The sequence below is a fragment of the Rhamphochromis sp. 'chilingali' genome (genome assembly GCF_963969265.1).
Source record: "Rhamphochromis sp. 'chilingali' genome assembly, chromosome: 22".
NCBI lineage: Eukaryota > Metazoa > Chordata > Actinopteri > Cichliformes > Cichlidae > Rhamphochromis > Rhamphochromis sp. 'chilingali'.
Window position 1 is genome coordinate 2,831,975 of NC_137950.1, and position 21,582 is coordinate 2,853,556.

The window sequence follows — 21,582 nt, forward strand, 5'->3', positions numbered from 1 at the left end:
CAAAAAATGGATAACATCTCGGAGAAGCTCACGGCTCTCCAACGGGAGATTGAGAGACCAGTGTCGGACTGCTTGATCGACTGTGAAATTGACATGCAGTTGTTCGCAATAAAGGAATACCACCATCATTTCATGTGGCTACTACAGGGTGGGCCATTTATATGGATACACCGTAATAACATGGGAATGGTTGGTAATATTAAAGTCCTGTTTGTTGCACATTAGTATATGTGAGGGGGCAAACTCCTTAAGATGGGTGGTGACCATGGTGGCCATTTAGAAGTTGGCCATCTTGGATACAACTTTTGTTTTTTCAATAGGAAGAGGGCCATGTGACACATCAAACTTATTGGTAATGTCACAAGAAAAACAATGGTGTGCTTGGTTTCAACGTAACTTTATTCTTTCATGAGTTATTTACAAGTTTCTCTTTGTTCACAGCCATTGACATGTCGAAGAGGTTAACACGTGAGGAGCGGATCGAAATTGTGTTGATATCTGGTGAACGCAGTAACCCTACGAGACCACCCATCTCCCATGCTACAGTTAGCAAACTGCTTGCTAAGTTTCGTGAAACTGGTTCAGTGTTGGATTTGCCAAAATGTGGACGCAAGAAAACTGTCACTAATGAAGAAACATCAGTGGCTGTCCTAGCTTCATTCAGCAAGAGCCCACAGCGTAGCACTCACCGCATGTCACTGGAGAGTGGCATTAGTCGAACATCCCTTCGGCGGATATTAGCTACTCACAAATGGCACCCTTACAAACTCCAGCTACTGCAGCATCTCAACGAGGATGACCCAGATCGGCGCACAGAATTTGCAGAATGGCAAAACAAAAATTGGAACAGGACCCTCAGTTCAGGCAGAAGATTTTGTTCAGTGATGAGGCAAACTTTTATGTGAATGGTGACGTTAACAACCAAAACCACCGCTATTGGTCTGACACTAACCCACATTAAATGGATCCCTCCAAAACTGTTTATGGGGTACAACGATAGTGGGTCCATTCTTCATCAATGGGAACCTCAAGGCCACTGGATATTTGAAATTGCTACATGATGATGTGTTTCCCTCTTTATGCGCTGAAGCTGGCACGTTCCCTGAGTTTTTCCAGCAAGATGGTGCACCACCACATTATGGGTGCCAGGTCCGAGCATTCCTAGATGAACAGTTTCCTGGAAAGTGGATTGGTCGTCGTGGGCCAGTTGAATGGCCCCTAAGGTCTCCCGATCTGACCCCCTTAGACTTTTATCTTTGGGGTCATCTGAAGGCAATTGTCTATGGTGTGAAGATACGAGATGTGCAGCACCTGAAACTACGGATACTGGATGCCTGTGCTGGCATTTCTCCTGCGGTGTTGCTATCAGTGTGTGAAGAGTGGGAGAAGAGGGTTGCATTGACAATCCAACACAATGGGCAGCACATTGAACACATTTTCTAAGTGGTCAGAAACTTGTAAATAAGTCATGAAAGAATAAAGTTACGTTGAAACCAAGCACACCATTGTTTTTCTTGTGACATTACCAATAAGTTTGATGTGTCACATGGCCCTCTTCCTATTAACGAAACAAAAGTTGTATCCAAGATGGCTGACTTCTAAATGGCCACCATGGTCACCACCCATCTTGAGGAGTTTGCCCCCTCACATATACTAATGTGCCACAAACAGGACTTTAATATCACCTACCATTCCCATTTTATTACGGTGTATCCATAGCAATGGCCCACCCTGTATATCGGCGCCAGCTGTGGTCTCAAGGCAAACAAAACAAATTGTCACCCTGAGAACAGACGGTGTTTAGACTGTTCCTCCCCTATGCAAGGCCACCTGGGTTGGCTGGAAGACTGTTTACTTAGCCTGGCAGGGCGAAGGACACTCTCTCACCTAAACTCAGGACACACACATGCATACACATACACTCATACACACTCATACACACTCATCCCCCTCCCTTTCCAAACGCCTTCTCTTCTGGAGCTTTTAATAATTCTTTCAATTTATTCTTAGATTATATAGTATAGATATAGTACATTACGTTACACTCCACTTCCTATGAAAGCATCTAACCTGTCTGATTTTCCTGTTTTATTTTTGTTTTAGGTTGTTAAGCTCCTAAACAATAAGCGTTCTCAGGCTGTAGGAATCCTCATGTCATCTCTGCACCTTGACATGAAAGATATCCACCATGGTGAGTTCCACAGTTGATTGGGCAGTGTTAATTCAAATAATGCAATTAGCCATTGTATATTGGGTTCATTTACTGTCTAATTCCTATAACAATTTAGATTTAGAAAACAATCTAGAAAATTTTTTTAGTGTGGTATGCAGGTTTTAAATGATTTTCCAGATAACCTTTCCAGGCATCAGGTAGCAGGAACAGTTTTCTTTTAGCCTTTTTGCTTCTTAGGCTCAACGTGCTTCAATTTAGTTGCTAGTTTTTTGTTGTTTTTTTTTTCAAACATGGCAATCTATGTCAAATACAGCAGGTGGTTTTTCAAATGAGTTCAGAAGCATCTGGTTTAATTCAGTTCATTTCACAACAACAGTTGCTTCAAGGCACTTTATATTGTAAGGTAAAAAGAGCCTACTTTACTTTTCTCTCTCAGAAAACAGTCACACAAAGGTGCAAGCTTCTCTAAAACTTGTACTTGGTAGTAAAAATGTTCATGCCATTTGTTAATTTATTTCATGCACAATAATGATAATCAGAATCAGCATACTTTATTGATCCCTAAGTAAATATGTTTAATAGTGAAATGGCCACATTTGTAAATGTGAATTTTGAAAATGCAGGAAATACATCTTTAGTTAATAATTAGTTGTTTAAAAATTTCCTGGGCATTATTTAAGTTCTTGGGAGTTTGAGTTTTTTCCTCAACTTGTCAAGTTTTGAATGGAGTGATCAGCAGTGTTGGGAAGGTTACTTTTAAAATGTATTCCACTACAGATTACAGAATACATGCCCCAAAATGTATTTTGTAACATATTCTGTTAAGTTACTCAATGAGAGTAACATATTCTGAATACTTTGGATTTCTTAATATATTATCATGCTTTTTACAATTACATGAATGTACTATTGCTGTGTGATTTATTACTATTACTGAAGGTTACTCGCCATACCAATACCGACTAGATTTTTAAATCTTAATATAAAATGAGCAACAGTAGGTGGACATTAGGTAAGGCTGCACTTTTTGCAGCGATCTCGTATAGAAAACTCTTCCACGCGTATATAAAACAGGTCCGCGGCTCCAAACTGTAGTAAAGGGACCTCCATGTCAGGCTCATAGCTGAAAACTAGCTTTACTTTGTTGTCTGGGTCAACTTTGTGTATGTATGTATGTATATATATATATATATATATATACATGCTTCCATCTCCCGTTTCTGCTCGGTGACAACTCGTACTTTTTGACTCTCCTTTTTCTCCCTCCCTCACGCTCACAGACACATAACGGGTATGGCAGGCCATTCTCCCTGCAGCATGGACTACACTACCCATGAGGCTACATCCTTTAGGGCTATGCCTGTAACACTCTGCCTATTGCCTTCATATTAAATAATTTTTGTGAATAATTTTTAAAGATAGCAGCACGGTGGCACGGTGGTTAGCACTGTTGCCGCACAGCAAGAAGGTCCTGAGGTCAATTCCACCATCAGGCCGGGGTCTTTCTGTGTGGAGTTTGCATGTTCTCCCCGTGTTTGCGTGGGTTCCCTCCGGGTACTCCGGCTTCCTCCCACCGTCCAAAGACATGCAGCTTGTGGGGATAGGTTAATTGGATAATCCAAATTGCCACTAGGTGTGAATGTGCGAGTGAGTGTGAATGGTTGTCTGTCCCTGTGTGTTGGCCCTGCGACAGACTGGCGACCTGTCCAGGGTGTACCCCGCCTTTCGCCCTATGACAGCTGGGATAGGCTCCAGCGCCCCCCGCGACCCTGAAAAGGATAAGCGAATGGATGGATGGATGGATGGATGAATTTTTAAAAATATTTCTTCACATCATTATGCGAGCCACAAGTAGAGGTGACATGGGCTGCGAGATTGAGACACAGTCATTAGAGCCTCTTAATGCGTGTTTTGTTTGGGTTTCCACCGGCGTGGAAATTCAAAAATATGGAGTTCATAGTCTTATGAAACAGGAAAATACCACCGTGTAATCCATTCATTTCAACAAAGTAACTGTATTCTGAATACCACCTTTTAAAACGGTAACTGTAACGGAATACAGTAACTCATATTTTGTATTTTAAATACGTAAAGGCGGTACATGTATTCCGTTACTCCCCAACACTGGTGATCAGTAACCAATTGCTCTTTGTCTCCTAGCCATCCTGAACTTGGACAACACTGTAGTTGACCTGGAGACCCTGCAGGCCCTGTATGAAAATGTGAGCTTCACACTCAGTTTTCATTGTTTGCTTCTAGAGATCTGAGGCCCTTAAATCCTTATTGGTCCAATGTCTACAAAAGGCTGAATGTTGATTTCTTGTCTAGTAATGCAGCAATTAAACCAGACCAGGTCTGCAATGATGAACACTACCTGTCAAGGAAGACTGTGTATTTGGGACAGATTTTTCCAACATATTGTCAAATACACCAGGTAGTTCACTGTTCTGGGACACACCTTAATGTTATATTTACATTACTGCTTGTCAAATCTTTCAGATAATCTAATCCCATTGAAGGGCAGTTTATTATTCTACTTTTGTTCCGATCATAATCATTAATGTTACTAGATGTCCCAGTCATGATAAAACGAGAGCGGTAGTGAGGTGATGCAGAGTCAGATGTAAGTCAAAGTGGATGGACAGGCTCTAAAATAACTGTTAACATCCAACAGATAAGCTGTGAAAAAAATGTTTATTTGGTATGTCAAATCGATTGATATTACATATATACCCCAAATAATGTTAACCTGATATTTATGTGTGTCTGTGCTTAAAACTAACCAAACAAATAGAAAAAGACTGCAGATGTGTATTTCCTGCTACCAGTTCAACAGTCAGCAGAAAAGATGTCTATGAGTTAAAACAGGGTGTATAAGTTTAAACTGAGTGCCTTCATGCATGTCATTCACATTTTATTATTATTATGCCAGAAGAGTTCACTGAGTATCAAACTTTTTTTCAAAAGAGTCTAGACTCTAGTCATACATCCTTTTTTGTTTGTTTTAGATCTGCTCAGATGTTGCCTTAGTTTTATTTTCTATATAAATTATAGAAGACATGGAGCCAGATCTCTTGTGTCTCTCCCACAGAGAGCACAACAGGAAGAATTGGACAAGATCGAAAAGCACATAAAGTCCACTAAAGACAAAGAGAATGCCAAGCCCCTGGACAAACCAGAACAGTGAGTGATTACTCTAACACTTCCACGATAATGAGAAGGTTTATTTCATGAGTTACAATCTCACTGACTCAGGAAGAATTATGGTGAAGGCAGACTTTTTTTCATCAGAGCAGGTCATCTACTAATGGCAAGGTTGGTGGTTCAAATCCTATCTGCTCCAGTCTGTATGCCAAATATCCTTTGGCAAGATACTAACTAAGTTACTCTCCGATTAATCCACTGTGAGTGTGTGTGAATGTTACATAGAAAGCACATAAAAAAGTGCTTGTGTGAATGGGTGAATATGGCAAGTTGTGTAAAAGCGCTTTGAGTACTCAGATACAGTAGAAAAGCGCTACATAAAAACCAGTCCATTTACCATGTATACTCCCACAGTTGATTTTAAATCAGATACTGAACACTGATTGAAGTGCTTTAAACATTAATTCATGGGATTTAGCAAAAAAAACATCTTTTTAACTGATTGGGAATTAAGGTCATTTTTGTGTATAGTCCTCCATTCTGAGAGTGTTATGTGACGGCTGTGTGCAGGCAGGAAAAGGACCCAAAGTGCAGACTCCGGAGACAGACGTGAACTCAAAGTAACAAACATTAACAAACAAAACACACAGCATACATGAGGGTAGATAAGAGTAGATCACGACAATGACAAACTGAAACACAGGGCTTAAATACACAGAGGGAGCAATCAGGGAATGGACAACAGGAGGGAAACACAGCTGGGCAAATCAGGCCTAACCAGACAAGGGGAAGCGAAACCAGATACATTAACATCAGACAAGGACCTTCAAAATAAAACAGGAAACATGACACAGACTGAACTAAAGACACAGACTCACACGCACTGGGGAACAGAGGGAACAGAGATGTGGGACCAGGGCAGACACAGACACTGACTGGACACGGGGATATAGTGGACAGGGGAGACAGCAACTAAGGATTACACAGAGACAAACCATAAGACAGAACTCTAACAAAAACCCAAAGACTAGAAATTATAAATAATATAATAAACTCAAAAACCCTGGGTCAACGACCCAGGCATCCTAACAGAGAGTCCCAAAAGAGTTTGGAAAGTTTGAATGATAAGGTGACGAGTATTCAACCATTACTTCACGATTAGGTTAAAAACATCTAGCGCTGATTACAAGTGTTGAACTTGAATTTGTTATCAGTTTACTTAAATCAGGGGTCGGCAACCCTAGGCAGGGTTAACTGATGGCACAACCATAGCTGGACTAGCCATCGGGCATACCGGGCATTTACCGGTATAAACAGTGAAAGGTGGTGGATTGGCCAGATGCTGGCCGGTGTGTAAAAATAACTCAGTTGTTTGGTGGTGGCATCGCGGAGCTTCCACAGATTCAGTAACATTAGCAAGTGGTGGAGGCCGGCAGGTGGATCAGGGAGAGGGGAGGCAGCCGTCGGTCTGACTGTCAGGTGAACTGAACTTCAGGTAAGAAGTTCTGACCTGCAGTCTATCTGGGTCAGATATAAACCAAGTTTAGGTGGAGTTTATTTTCGTTGTGCTGACTTTTTACAGTCAGTTACAATAACTCGTACTGCGTACTAGCTAGCATGTTATATGTTATTGCTAGCAGTTTCTATACAGCTGGGTGGGTGCTACGGTGTTACTGATAGTGAACGTTATTTTATTCATAAGGTTAGTTAGTAGAGTTGCCTACCGTCCTGTAAAAAGACAGAATCGTCCCGCATTCAGAGAAATTATTACGCGTTTCGTGTTGAGCTGAGAAGGGACGCAGTTTGTCCCGGACTTCAGCTAGGATGGAAAAAGACACAGAGGTGGAGTTATTCTGCTGCACAGTGGCCTCTTCTTCTCCTCTCATTCTCTCCCTCTCCTGTTGCTACTTTAATAATGAAACTGATCAAAGGTCAGCTGATCGGCTTTTCTCTCTTGTTTGTTTATCGCCCACTTTGCGCCAGATGTCGCGCTAAACAACAGCAGCATGTTTAAGCTTGATCAGCTGTTGTTAGAATTTATTTAATATTAGTTTCTAGTATCAGCTGATGTTTGCTGGAGCCACAGCTGTAAAGCTGCTGGTCATAATGTCGGTTTGGTTACTGAATCATCAGAGCTGAACAGGTGATGGAAAAACAGGTAGTGATGGGCAGATGAAGCTTCATGAAGCACTGAAGCTTTTCATCCAATTGGTTCATCCCAGCGCAAAGCTTCTTGAAGCTTCATTTACTCTAGTAGGACACCTACTGGACGTAAAAATATTAATTGGCATGAATTTGAAGAGTGTGGCCTTTTGCACACAGCCTGTAAATGTCAACAACAAAAGGAGTGTGTAAAGCATCTATATTGCAGTGATGCAGTATACTGTGTATATTTATACTGGCAGTATGGAAAATGATCATTTGGAAATGCTTAAAATGGAAACGATCATTTACTGTGAGGTAATGTGTGGACAGTGGTTGTGCTTTTGTAACATTGAGGTATGGACAGCTACACAGTCCTGCCTGTTCACATTTTATTCTGTAAAAACTAAATTTTCACTGCTTTTATAACCTTTAGTGGGGAGAACATAGCTAAGATTTAATGATTTAACAAATCTTTTGAATCCTTTGTCCTCCACAATGCTAAATGGCTGGGAGTCCTCAATCACCATGGTAACCAGGTCTTCATCTATTTGAGATTGTTCTCCTGAGGAAAGACAATAAAGACAAAGCACAAATATAAATATCACACACGTAACTTATAACAGTTGTATAATATTGTTATATCATTTAGTAACATTACTGCATGCTATATTATCATGGCATTTGATGGCTCACCTGGTCTTGCTCCACAATCGGTGTTCCCCTTATTCTCATGCATAGCTCTGTAGTGCCTAAGCATGGATGAGGTGTTGTTGTTATATCCCAGCTCCCTGGCACATAGCAAACACTTCACCTTGTACAAAAGTAGAGACAGCTTAACATAAGTTTTATTGCAGCATCAGTATTATGAAAATACATCTTCTGTAGAAATTTACATACCTTGTTGGGAGGAATAAAATCACAATGTTCCCACACAGGGGAGGACATCCTTCTCTTCTTAGCTGGCTCCATTCTCTCCTGACTTTCTCTCCTCACTCTCATAAACCTCCAAACTGTCTCCAAACTCTCACTAACCGCAACTCTCCATCAAACACCCACATTTTGAATGAAGTCTGAGGGGTTTATATCGCTGTCATATCTCGCGGCAAAGTTCGAACCACTTCATGAACCAGTCATGTGGTACAGCCGGGCAGCGAGGCTTCGCACGTCATCATTTTCAGCTCCTCCCATAAATGAAGCAAGCCTCGATACGCGCATCGCGGAAACGCCCCCTCAATTACTCGACACAAGCTTCGAAGCCTCGATACAGAACGTCACATCACTAGAAACAGGTTTACCTTTTAGGTGACATGAATAAGTTGGAGGGAAGTTATGAACTGTTTCTGAGAGACAAATAACACCAGGATCCTTTTCTATGTAGCTGACGGCTGGTAACTGGGCTGGGGCGGGTCTAGCAAAGTTCTCGCCTTTATCTTTATTGTGATCCTGTTTGGGTCCTGTCCCTTGCCTCTCAGGGACAATGCCATGTTGGTTAGAATGGAAGTTGCAGAGTTTTAAAAACTGTAGTTAGGAGTAATATATTAATCTGGACTGGCGAACTGGTGATTCTAAATTGCCCATAGGTGTGAATGTGAGTGATTGTCTGTCTCTATGTGTTATCCCTGTGATAAACTGATGACCTGCACCCCACCTCTCGCTCTGTGACAGCTCTGATAGGCTCCAGCCCCCCCGCAACCCGGTTAAGGATAAGTGAAAGAGAATGTGTGGAATTGAATTGAATTGATAGATATTATTGTTATTATTTGCTGAATCCTTAAATGCCAGCCAGATAATCTGAAACGGGGCAGGATACACAAGACTTCCAAAGTTCAGCACTGAATCCTCTGCTTTACCTGCAAAACTAAAACACTGATACGCATCTCAAACACAAGATTCTTAGACAAATTACAGTAAATATTAAATATTCTCACTTGTTAGTATATAAGGGCAGGGTTGTACCAAGTTTACAAGTAATTATATAGGTACTGTAAATGCTATGTAGGCCTGGGTATCATCGCTGATTTCTAGAATCGATTCAATTCCGATTCACAAGGTCCCGAATCGATTCGATCCACGATTCGGTTCGATTTGATTTGAATCGGGGAAATTTTGCCTCAGACAGTCAGAAATATTATAATTCTGATCACTTATCAGTACATAGCGATATTTTTATATCTATAAAAAGAAAGCTGACACTTGTGAGACTTTATCAAAGGTGTGAGCATCACAGCAGAGGCCTTTGTGTCAAAGTAACTGAGGATAAAACACAGAAAAACATGAAGGCGACTTTCCTGGTCTGGGTTTTTATAGCAGATGACCTTAAAAATATTGTGCAGTCAAAAACGAAGTGAAGCAGAGCAAAGTTACAGAGGTTTGATTAGAGACACAGCTAAGCATTTTGCAATTTTGCATAATTTGTTTACATTTGTTCAGTATTGAACAGCAGAATTGAGGCTTTCTTGTCGGAAGTAAGTTAAAAAAAAACAGCGGCTGGTGGATAATAAGTAAGCGGATAATGCAAAAAACAGAGATTTTTAAATGGGAAATTCCTGTGATTTTATCGTGGTGGAAGCAAAGCAGCAAAAGTAAGAGGAAATTCGTGACGATGTTTATGTGAAGCGAAATGTGAAGCGTAGTTTGGATTGTCTTTGGCTGCTGGTTAAGTCAATATTGTTTGGAGAGAGATAAAACCTGCAGCTTCAGAATCTAGCACAAAAAGGACGTAAACACAAAGCGCCCGCCGACGCTTCAAAATCAGTGAGCTGTCGGCTTTCAGCCCCAACGGCGTGTCCGTGTACATGCTGTCTGATTCGGATGCTTCGGGTCCGTGTTTTGTGTTTACCTCTTTGTGCAGAATCTGTGTACCTGCTCTTATATACTGTTTTAGCTGTTTGGTGGTTGTAGAAATTTTGCAAGGTTTAACCTGAGATTTTGCTGTTTCGGGCAAAATAAATTTATATTTAAAAATTGATTCAGGATTTTAATGAATCGATATCACGTTATTCAAGCCAGAATCAATTTAAATCGATAAATCGATCACGAAAAACTACCCCTAATGCTATGCTCTTTCTGCTTCTTCTGCATTAAAGATTTCTCTACCAGCTCACCTTGATCCCAAATTTCAACAGTAGAGTTTTCTGCATCCTTTTCCAGTCCAGCTTTTGTGAGTGCATGTCATCTATCACAAGAAAACTGGACACACTGCAGAGGGTATGCAAGGTGAGTCAAACTGTGAAGAGCAAAACACAATAACTGCATACCCATGTATGCATGTATGTCCAAATCTTTGAAGTTTGGACAAACATGCTCCAAGTCCATGTATATACCCATAGATTTATATAGTTTAAGAACAGGGCTATTAGATCTGGTTATGAATCATTTGTTTCAGGATAATGAATAATACACATTCATGAAAAGGTGTTTTCATTATTAGCATAAAGTCAGAAATGAGGAAACTTAAACAGAACAACTTTGCGCGTATAAAAAAAGCAGTGCAGCGTAAAAGCCTGAAAAGTGTTTCTTGTTGAAAAAATGCTTTCAAAATTGTGAAAAGTAATAATTCTACCTAATGTATAATCAGTACAGTCACATGATTTCTTCTTTCTGTCTGTTTGATCTCGTTTTACAGGTAATACAGGACAGTGAAACAGTGAAGAAGATTCTAGGTCTGATTCTGGCCTTTGGTAACTTCATGAATGGTGGCAATCGAACCAGAGGCCAAGCTGATGGTTTCAGCCTTGACATCCTGCCCAAACTTAAAGATGTAAAAAGCAGTGTAAGTAACCAGAATGCTGAAAACAAAGTATAATTTTGTCCCTGTATCCTAAAATAAAGAGTCTTGGTCCTGTAGATTGCATCCATGCCTTTTAAATGTAATATATTCACAGTATTCAGCAATGCAGTTTAATAGAAGCTTACTCTAATGTTATGTGTGTAGTCCATTATGAGGTAATAAACTACAACTTACTGAATAAAAGTTAATATTCATTGAGCCGTGTAATCTTGAATTGTTCAGCTCAGCTGACACCTTTGTTTTGCAATTTCTTTGATGAGGAGTTCTTTAATAAATATACCCTTTGACTTTACATTTCATCTCCTAAATCCTGCACTGGGATCCTTTTGTTGCCTTCGATTGAATGCATTTAGGATCTTAACTGTAAAATAACTGGCGCAAATCTAAATGCATGCCTATATCAGCTCCTGTAAAAATGTTGCTCTATTAAGTTTCAACTGGTTATCTTCAGCTTTGAAATATTTAGGGATTCTTTTAAACCCGGGTTTGGAAAAATTAGTACCTCAAGTATAAAACCTACTCAAATAAATAATAAATCTAGATTATTAATTAAAAATGGAATTTTATTTTGTGGAAAAAATTACTGTGATTAAAATGGTAGTTCAACTATGTCTCAGTGATGTTGCCTGTAGAAATACTCCCACAGGTCAAGAGGAATGGGTCTAAACATGGTAGAGGATATTATTCTAAATTAAGCTGGATCAAAATTGAAAAGGAATTAGTAAGCCTGTTTCAATTTTGGGGTGTTCTCTTACATGACACAGTTACTAATAGAGAAGATTTTTTCTTTAACAGTCCTGTTGTACAGATGAGGGTCGTATTGGATACAATAGCTTGAAAGAGGGGCAAGCATAAAATTGGACCTTTGAGTCGTGATGTTTTTGAAATATCTACAACTGATATTTGTAGATATTTGAGATTAAAATGTTAAAAGCCAATTTAAAGTCCCCAGTGAGGGACTTTCTGGATCTTTCTTACATGAAGTATAAGGCAGCTGTGTTTTATAAAATACTTAGCAAATAATTACTTTAATAACCTGAGGATCATTTAACAAACGGACTTAGGCTTTGATATAAAACAGGAGTAGTCTAGAATACTCTCAAATCCTGATAAATTCACAAAAAGCCCAGCAAAAATTAGTATAATTTAAATTAATACATAGGATTTATTTTACCCCTTCTAAATTGTATAGGCGCAGTGTAACAACCAATGACCTATGTTGGAAATCAGGTACAGGAACATATACAAATGCTATTCAAGAATGTAAGCAGATTTAGGTTTTTCAGGGAAAAAAGCTCTACATTGAGATAGGTAAATTGTTATGTTTGAAATAGCAATATCACCAAGGTTATGTTTACTTAGAGACCAATCAGTCTTTCCCACTGCACCCAAATACAGTTTTGTGGCAATGAAAGTGAGGGCAATTTTGGTCACAAGAATGATCCTCAGAGTATGGAAAGACAATTGAAATGGTGTCAAAAAAAAAGCAATACAAATATTGACAGGAGTTAATCATGATAATGAGAACTTCAGCAGACTTTTAGGACAGACTTTGTATATTTCTTGGTCTTGGTATATTGGTATATTTCTGTTTCGGTTGTGTCTTTTTTTTCCTGCTCACTCTTTCTATAGCCATGTAGTTATGACCAGTGCATTAATGGAAAATTGTATAATGATGCTGTTTGATTGCCATCTTCACTCCTTTAAATTTATGTGTGTTCTTTCCGCATACAGGACGGCATGAAAAGTCTTCTGTCTTACATTGTTGCATATTACCTCCGACACTTTGATGAGGTAAATTTTCACACATTCTTTCCCTTCTCCTGTCAAGACTGACTGATTTGTGCTGTCAATTCTGACACACGTAGTTGTGGTCAGATGTTCACATAAACTCATCATGGGCATGAACTCTGATGCTTTTAATGATTTTATTGAACTGTTCTTTTTATGGGATGGAATGTTTGACGTTGACAAACAAGAACTGGGTGCACAAGTTTGAATTTATTTTTTATTTTCTCTAATGCGCACGGTCAAAATTATATACACATACCTCCCCCAATATTTGATTTAATTTCATTTAGCAAGTCGTACCTTGACCAGACGTTTGTGAGAGCCAGCAAGCTTCTGATATAATTCTGGATGAATATTTAACCATTTAACCCTTTAACCAAAATTGGTAGTTTATTTAAATTGGTTGGTTTCTTGCCTTGAGACTGGAGAAACTGGGTTTTAGTTGAGATACATGGATTATATTATATCTTCATGTTGAGAGGTAACCTTAAACAAGTAGACATTGATCCTTTTGAGCTTCTCTTTCAAAAGAATCAGAGTAACCAGGAGTGAGTTTCTTGGAGTCGGTCTTAAGAGATATGTGCTTAGTAGAAAGCCAAACCTTTTGACTGGGCAGGTAGTTTGGATCAGGAGTGCAACAACAGTCCACCAGTTGTTTGTTTTGCTCCTTCGTCCATAACAGTGCAGCGTGGGTTGCTGTGATAATGACGAAAATGATGTTGAACAGACAGAACAAAACCTCATGTTCTGTGGTGGTAAACAGTGGTGGCTGACAACCAAGGGATGCCTCAAATGAGAGACCAGTTGCCGGGGATATTATGGAGTTATGGACGTATTCTACCAGGTATGTTATGTGCTCTAGGTGGACTGGTTTAAAGAAGCAACACGACTGAGAGCTGCTTCCAACTCCTGATTTGGCCTTTTGATTTATCGGTTAGTCTGTGGGTGAGAACCAGAAGAGAGGCTTGCCTGGGCACCTAGAATAGAGCAGAACTCCTTCCAAACTCATGATGTAAACCGTGGCTCACAGTTGGAGGCAATGTCCAGAGGCATCACATGAAGACAGAAGACATGGTCCACTAAGAGCTGAGCTGTTTCTGGGGCAGAAGGGAATTTGGAGAGGGCAACAGAATGAGCAGGTTTGAGGTAAACCAGTGTCAAACCCCAGGAGATGTTTACAAGTTGTAGAATGGGTCAGTCCAAAACAGCTTGAAAGTCTGCAGGGTCAGCTTTGATCTGCTCTTTCAGAACAATGGAAAGAAACTGTAACACGGAATTTGCAATTCTCACGGTTGACATAAAGCTTACTTTCCAGCAAACACTGCAACACTTGATGGATTTGAGGTTCATGTTCAGACAGTTTGCTGGAAAAAATGAGGAGATCATCCAGACAAACAAAAACACAACAATTCAGGTAGTCATGAATTGTACATTATTAACAAGGACCTGATAAACAGCGGGAGCATTACTGAGACCAAATGGCATGATATGACTTTCAAAACGTCTCAGTTCTGTAATCATCTCTCTCCTCAATGCAAGCAAAGTGGTAAGCATTTTTTAGGTCAAGTTTAGGAAAGATGGTGGCTCCCTGCAAAAGTTCAAAATGATAATAGTGATAATGGATATTTGTTTTGATGGTTTTATCATTATGACTTTGGAAGGTGATACACGGCCATAGCATCCCCACTACGTAAAATGAGTGGAGTGACATCTTTAATATGTCACTTTCGAACGTCCAATTTGGCCCACTGAAAGAGTTGTTTTGTAACACCAAGTAACGTCTCTTTTTAAACATCTACTGAATTACTAGTGTGGGCTATTTGTAGCCCAAATGTGGTCAGTGCAGACATCTTTTGATAACTAGAGACACATACAAAGGTGAAATGTATTTCCAGTTCAAACTAGCTGTTGAGCCAAAAACCTACAGGAAAATAACTGGTACAGAAAACATGTTCTCCACCCTTTGGAAACATGGGAAACAGTTATGTGTGAAGGAATCCAAAGTGATCAGTGGACATCTCCAAAACAGCTCAGGCTCTTGACACTTAAACAAAAGTAAACATGCACAGTGGATTTAGAGAAAAAATGTCCCCGGCTCACAGGCAGTTTGCAAAAGGAGTTTTTTGACAAAGACTGTTGAGCATATAGTCCGCACAAATTTGCACAAACTTCACATACAGTGGGGCAAAAAAGTATTTAGTCAGCCACCGATTGTGCAAGTTCCCCCACTTAAAATGATGACAGAGGTCAGTAATTTGCACCAGAGGTACACTTCAACTGTGAGAGACAGAATGTGAAAAAAAAAATCCATGAATCCACATGGTAGGATTTGTAAAGAATTTATTGGTAAATCAGGGTGGAAAATAAGTATTTGGTCAATAACAAAAATACAACTCAATACTTTGTAACATAACCTTTGTTGGCAATAACAGAGGTCAAACGTTTACTATAGGTCTTCACCAGGTTTGCACACACAGTAGCTGGTATTTTGGCCCATTCCTCCATGCAGATCTTCTCGAGAGCAGTGATGTTTTGGGGCTGTCGCCGAGCAACACGGACTTTCAACTCCCGCCACAGATTTTCTATGGGGTTGAGGTCTGGAGACTGGCTAGGCCACTCCAGGACTTTCAAATGCTTCTTACGGAGCCACTCCTTTGTTGCCCGGGCGGTGTGTTTTGGATCATTGTCATGTTGGAAGACCCAGCCTCGTTTCATCTTCAAAGTTCTCACTGATGGAAGGAGGTTTTGGCTCAAAATCTCACGATACATGGCCCCATTCATTCTGTCCTTAACACGGATCAGTCGTCCTGTCCCTTGGCAGAAAAACAGCCCCATAGCATGATGTTTCCACCCCCATGCTTCACAGTAGGTATGGTGTTCTTGGGATGCAACTCAGTATTCGTCTTCCTCCAAACACGACGAGTTGAGTTTATACCAAAAAGTTCTACTTTGGTTTCATCTGACCACATGACATTCTCCCAATCCTCTGCTGCATCATCCATGTGCTCTCTGGCAAACTTCAGACGGGCCTGGACATGCACTGGCTTCAGCAGCGGAACACGTCTGGCACTGCGGGATTTGATTCCCTGCCGTTGTAGTGTGTTACTGATGGTGACCTTTGTTACTTTGGTCCCAGCTCTCTGCAGGTCATTCACCAGGTCCCCCCGTGTGGTTCTGGGATCTTTGCTCACCGTTCTCATGATCATTTTGACCCCACGGGATGAGATCTTGCGTGGAGCCCCAGATCGAGGGAGATTATCAGTGGTCTTGTATGTCTTCCATTTTCTGATGATTGCTCCCACAGTTGATTTTTTCACACCAAGCTGCTTGCCTATTGTAGATTCACTCTTCCCAGTCTGGTGCAGGTCTACAATACTTTTCCTGGTGTCCTTCGAAAGCTCTTTGGTCTTGGCCATGGCGGAGTTTGGAGTCTGACTGTTTGAGGCTGTGGACAGGTGTCTTTTATACAGATGATGAGTTCAAACAGGTGCCATTCATACAGGTAACGAGTGGGGGACAGAAAAGCTTCTTACAGAAGACGTTACAGGTCTGTGAGAGCCAGAGATTTTCCTTGTTTGAGGTGACCAAATACTTATTTTCCACCCTGATTTACGAATAAATTCTTTACAAATCCTACCATGTGGATTCATGGATTTTTTTTTTCACATTCTGTCTCTCACAGTTGAAGTGTACCTCTGGTGCAAATTACTGACCTCTGTCATCATTTTAGGTGGGGGAACTTGCACAATCGGTGGCTGACTAAATACTTTTTTGCCCCACTGTACTTTCCATTGCAGCTTCTCTCAGCCCAGCTACCGATCACAACCATGCTCACTTTGTCATACAATCATTAGCTCTTCATGATAAAACAGGATACTTGTAAAAATGACCGTATTTAATGCAAATGGTCATTTAAACATATTTAACACATTGTGCTTCATGTAAAAGGAATTTGAAGACTTTTCTAAATACTTTAACCATTATCAGGCATTATTTAACCATTTACATATTAACATGTATTTTAACATTTTTAATATTTCAACATATTTAAACAATTTAATGAATGACAGTTTTAACCTGGTTACAAACATAGAAGTTAAGTAAATAAACCAGTTAAAGAAAAACAGTAAAATGTTGAATTATGACAACAAAAAAATCCAACCCACATGTACTGAATAAATCAATAGGCTAAAACCTAATAATTTTTTTTAAATAAATCTGTATATATATATATATATATATATAAAAAAAACACCCAGCACGCCCCTGCGGGCGGTTTATCCTTCAAGCTCGGGTCCTCTACCAGAGGCCTGGGAGCTTGAGGGTCCTGCGCAGTATCTTAGCTGTTCCCAGGACTGCGCTCTTCTGGACAGAGATCTCCGATGTTGTTCCCGGGATCTGCTGGAGCCACTCGCCTAGCTTGGGAGTCACCGCACCTAGTGCTCCGATTACCACGGGGACCACCGTTACCTTCACCCTCCACATCCTCTCGAGCTCTTCTCTGAGCCCTTGGTATTTCTCCAGCTTCTCGTGTTCCTTCTTCCTGATATTGCTGTCATTCGGAACCGCTACATCGATCACTACGGCCGTCTTCTTCTGTTTGTCTACCACCACTATGTCCGGTTGGTTAGCCACCACCATTTTGTCCGTCTGTATCTGGAAGTCCCACAGGATCTTAGCTCGGTCATTCTCCACCACCCTTGGGGGCATCTCCCATTTTGACCTCGGGACTTCCAGGTTATACTCGGCACAGATGTTCCTGTACACTATGCCGGCCACTTGGTTATGGCGTTCCATGTATGCCTTGCCTGCTAGCATCTTGCACCCTGCTGTTATGTGCTGGATTGTCTCTGGGGCATCTTTACACAGCCTGCACCTGGGGTCTTGCCTGGTGTGATAGACCCCAGCCTCTATGGATCTTGTGCTTAGAGCTTGTTCTTGTGCTGCCATGATTAGTGCCTCTGTGCTGTCTTTCAGTCCAGCTTTGTCCAGCCACTGGTAGGATTTCTGGATATCAGCCACCTCCTCTATCTGCCGGTGGTACATACCGTGCAGGGGCCTGTCCTTCCATGATGGTTCCTCGTCTCCCTCCTCTTTCTTGGGTTTCTGCTGCCTGAGGTATTCACTGAGCACTCGGTCAGTTGGGGCCATCTTCCCAATGTATTCTTGGATGTTCGTTGTCTCATCCTGGACTGTGGTGCTGACACTCACCAGTCCCCGGCCCCCTTCCTTCCGCTTAGCGTACAGCCTCAGGGTGCTGGATTTGGGGTGAAACCCTCCATGCATGGTAAGGAGCTTTCTTGTCTTTATGTCAGTGGCTTCTATCTCCTCCTTTGGCCAGCCTATTACCCCAGCAGGGTACCTGATCACGGGCAGGGCGTACGTGTTGATGGCCCGGATCTTGTTCTTACCATTCAGCTGACTCCTCAGGACTTGCCTGACCCTCTGCAGGTACTTGGTGGTTGCAGCTTTTCTAGCGGCCTCTTCATGGTTCCCATTCGCCTGCGGGATCCCCAAGTACTTGTAACTGTCCTCTATGTCTGCAATGTTGCCTTCTGGTAGTTCAATCCCCTCAGTTCTGACTACCTTCTGGTATTCTTGCCAATTCCTTTCTGTGTCCCACTCATGTATTGACCCATGTGCCTGTTCATCTTTGCTGGTTCTGTGGAGAACAGCTGGTTTATTCTCCTGCCTTCTATCTCTCTGGTGTACCTCCTCAAGCGGCTGGCCAAGGCTGTGAGTCTTTGCTTGGCAGTTTCCAAGGCCTCAGGTATGGACAGCTTGCTGTATTTCTTAGGCACCTTATTTGTCGCACCTTTCTGCAACTCCGTTAGTTGGCTAACCTCCCTCCGTGCTACTTTGATCTTGCCCTCTAGCCTCCTTCTCCATGGAGGGTACTGCCCCTTGTCGCTGTTCAACTTGTAGCCAAGCATCTCACTGATCACTGTTGCCGTATTGTAGATCAGCTTGTTAGTGTCGGTAATCGTGGTTGTAGGTATTGCCCGTAGTGCTGCATTAACATCATCTAGCAGACCTTCTGAGGGTACTTCACGTAATCTTGGTAACCGGCTACGGGGGATCCAGGTTTCAAGCTTGGCCATGATCCTATTCTTCAGGTCAGTTCCTCTCGCATATATATATATATATATATATATATATATATATATATATATATATATATATATATATATATATATATATATATAAGGGGTGCAACGATACACAAAATTCACAGTTCGGTTCGGTTCGATACTTTGGTGTCACGGTTCGATATTTTTTCGATACAAAAAAAATGTTCATGCCTTTTTAATTTGTCATTTATTAAAATTATAAATATATATTTTAACTCAAAAGTACAGTTTTTAAATATAACCCTAACCCTTGTGCGTGTTTTTTATTTTGACAGCGAATGCACACCTGCGGACCACTTATGTGCAGCCCTGGTTATTTAGCTCGTCATATTGCAGCCACAGAAATTCTTTTGTCCATGAAACCATAAAGCTGCACTTTCTTTTTGCCTTATAGTCTGATTTGTCATAACTTCTCCGTTTTGTGGTAAGCTTTTCTTTGGCTGTCACTTCTTCACCCTGACCTGTCTTATTTGGCTCAGCAGAACTAAAATATATATCCTGCTGCTTTTACACACGCACTCATATAAGCTCAGCGATTCTCTGCGCGATCAACCTCTCACATGTTTAAGCTTGCTGCGGGAGATTTCACTTGTCATGTTTGCATAGTAAGCTAACGATTAATAAGACGATGTCAGAGGAATTGGTGCGCAAATTATCATCACTCACAGATCAGTGCTGTCGCTCTCTATACACAGTTCGCGCGATTGCAAAGTGAAAGCAAAAAAACAAGCGCAAATTCAAACGCGATTTCAATATGTCACATATTGACAGTGGCTCACCGATGCCAATGACATAATTACCCAGCTACATTTCTGAAAGAATGCAAAAGCATTGACATATATTTTTCCTTCCTACAATAGCCCGACGGGCAGGGAAGAGATAGATTTTGGTAGCCCGACTGAAAAAGTCGCTAGCCCCAGGACGTCGGGCTAGCGATATTGCGAGCCCTGTATCTGATTGAGGAATCACTCATCTTTGGAAAAGAGAGTTTATTACAGAGAAATGTCTCTTTCCAAAATAAAAGCTATACTATCCGCTTCTTCTGGGCTATATTCTCAGCAGCATATTAAACATATAAGGAGAATCATGTGCTAACAGCTGTCTAAATGACTCGGCTAAAGTTAGTAGCATGCTTGTTGTTTTTGTCTTTGCACTAGGATGATGTCAGCGTAAATGTGTCATATTCGTTGTGTTCCCACTAGTGCTTAATCTCGTTGAAATGACCTTAACGCCACAACACGGCAAATCTCCGTTAACGAGCTACCGCCGATCGCCCCGTGCATGGGGCTAGACGGCCAACACGTTAACGAGCTAACTGCGCTAACACACTAGCTCCCACCCATGTAATTGAGCATTGCATGGCACATCCAACATACTGTTTTACTTTAGTCCATGACTCGCTTACCTTCAGGGTCATACGTCACATGAAAACTAAAATAATTCCAAACGCCAGATCTGAATGAGGGTGGGGGAGGTCCATGTTGCAAGGAGAGCTTAACTTCTGTCTCGCTAGCTTGCCCTGCGCTCTTCCTTCTGACTATGCTGTCTGTGTTGAGCGCTCAGTGAATCTGCGCTCGACTACTCCGCCTAGGCTGCACTGTCGAGCGCAGATCCACTGAGCGCTCAACACAGACAGCATCGTCAGAAGGAAAGTTGATAAAATAAATTACAAATGTTGTATTGTTCGATACATATGCGTACCGAACCGAAAGCACTGTATCGAACGGTTCAATATCGATACGAATATCGTTGCACCCCTAATATATATATATATATATATATATATATATATATATATATATATATATATATATATATAACAACAACACCCAGCACGCCCCTGCGGGCGGTTTATCCTTCAAGCTCGGGTCCTCTACCAGAGGCCTGGGAGCTTGAGGGTCCTGCGCAGTATCTTAGCTGTTCCCAGGACTGCGCTCTTCTGGACAGAGATCTCCAATGTTGTTCCCGGGATCTGCTGGAGCCACTCGCCTATCTTGGGAGTCACCGCACCTAGTGCTCCGATTACCACGGGGACCACCGTTACCTTCACCCTCCACATCCTCTCGAGCTCTTCTCTGAGCCCTTGGTATTTCTCCAGCTTCTCGTGTTCCTTCTTCCTGATATTGCTGTCATTCGGAACCGCTACATCGATCACTACGGCCGTCTTCTTCTGTTCCATAGGCCCCTTCCGTAACCCCGGCGGAAGGGGCTACATGAATAGGATGAGGGACCTATGGATATATATATATATATATATATATATAAAAAAAAACACCCAGCACGCCCCTGCGGGCGGTTTATCCTTCAAGCTCGGGTCCTCTACCAGAGGCCTGGGAGCTTGAGGGTCCTGCGCAGTATCTTAGCTGTTCCCAGGACTGCGCTCTTCTGGACAGAGATCTCCGATGTTA

General features: G+C 41.4%; 1 protein-coding gene across 5 annotated transcripts in view; it reads left to right on the forward strand.

Annotated features, from left to right (window-relative positions):
* The window catches only part of fmn2b (formin 2b), an 81,780-nt gene that overhangs the window by 20,628 nt on the left and 39,570 nt on the right, over positions 1 to 21,582 (forward strand). For 4 of the 5 annotated variants that reach the window (XM_080872619.1, XM_080872617.1, XM_080872618.1 and 1 more), the window contains exons 8-13: positions 2,104 to 2,191; positions 4,334 to 4,395; positions 5,265 to 5,356; positions 10,549 to 10,678; positions 11,088 to 11,234; positions 12,987 to 13,046. In XM_080872619.1, coding sequence (XP_080728745.1) covers positions 2,104 to 2,191; positions 4,334 to 4,395; positions 5,265 to 5,356; positions 10,549 to 10,678; positions 11,088 to 11,234; positions 12,987 to 13,046 — 579 coding nt within the window. Of the gene's footprint in view, positions 1 to 2,103; positions 2,192 to 4,333; positions 4,396 to 5,227; positions 5,357 to 10,548; positions 10,679 to 11,087; positions 11,235 to 12,986; positions 13,047 to 21,582 lie in introns of those variants that run through there. The other variant, XM_080872621.1, reaches the window with a different exon arrangement.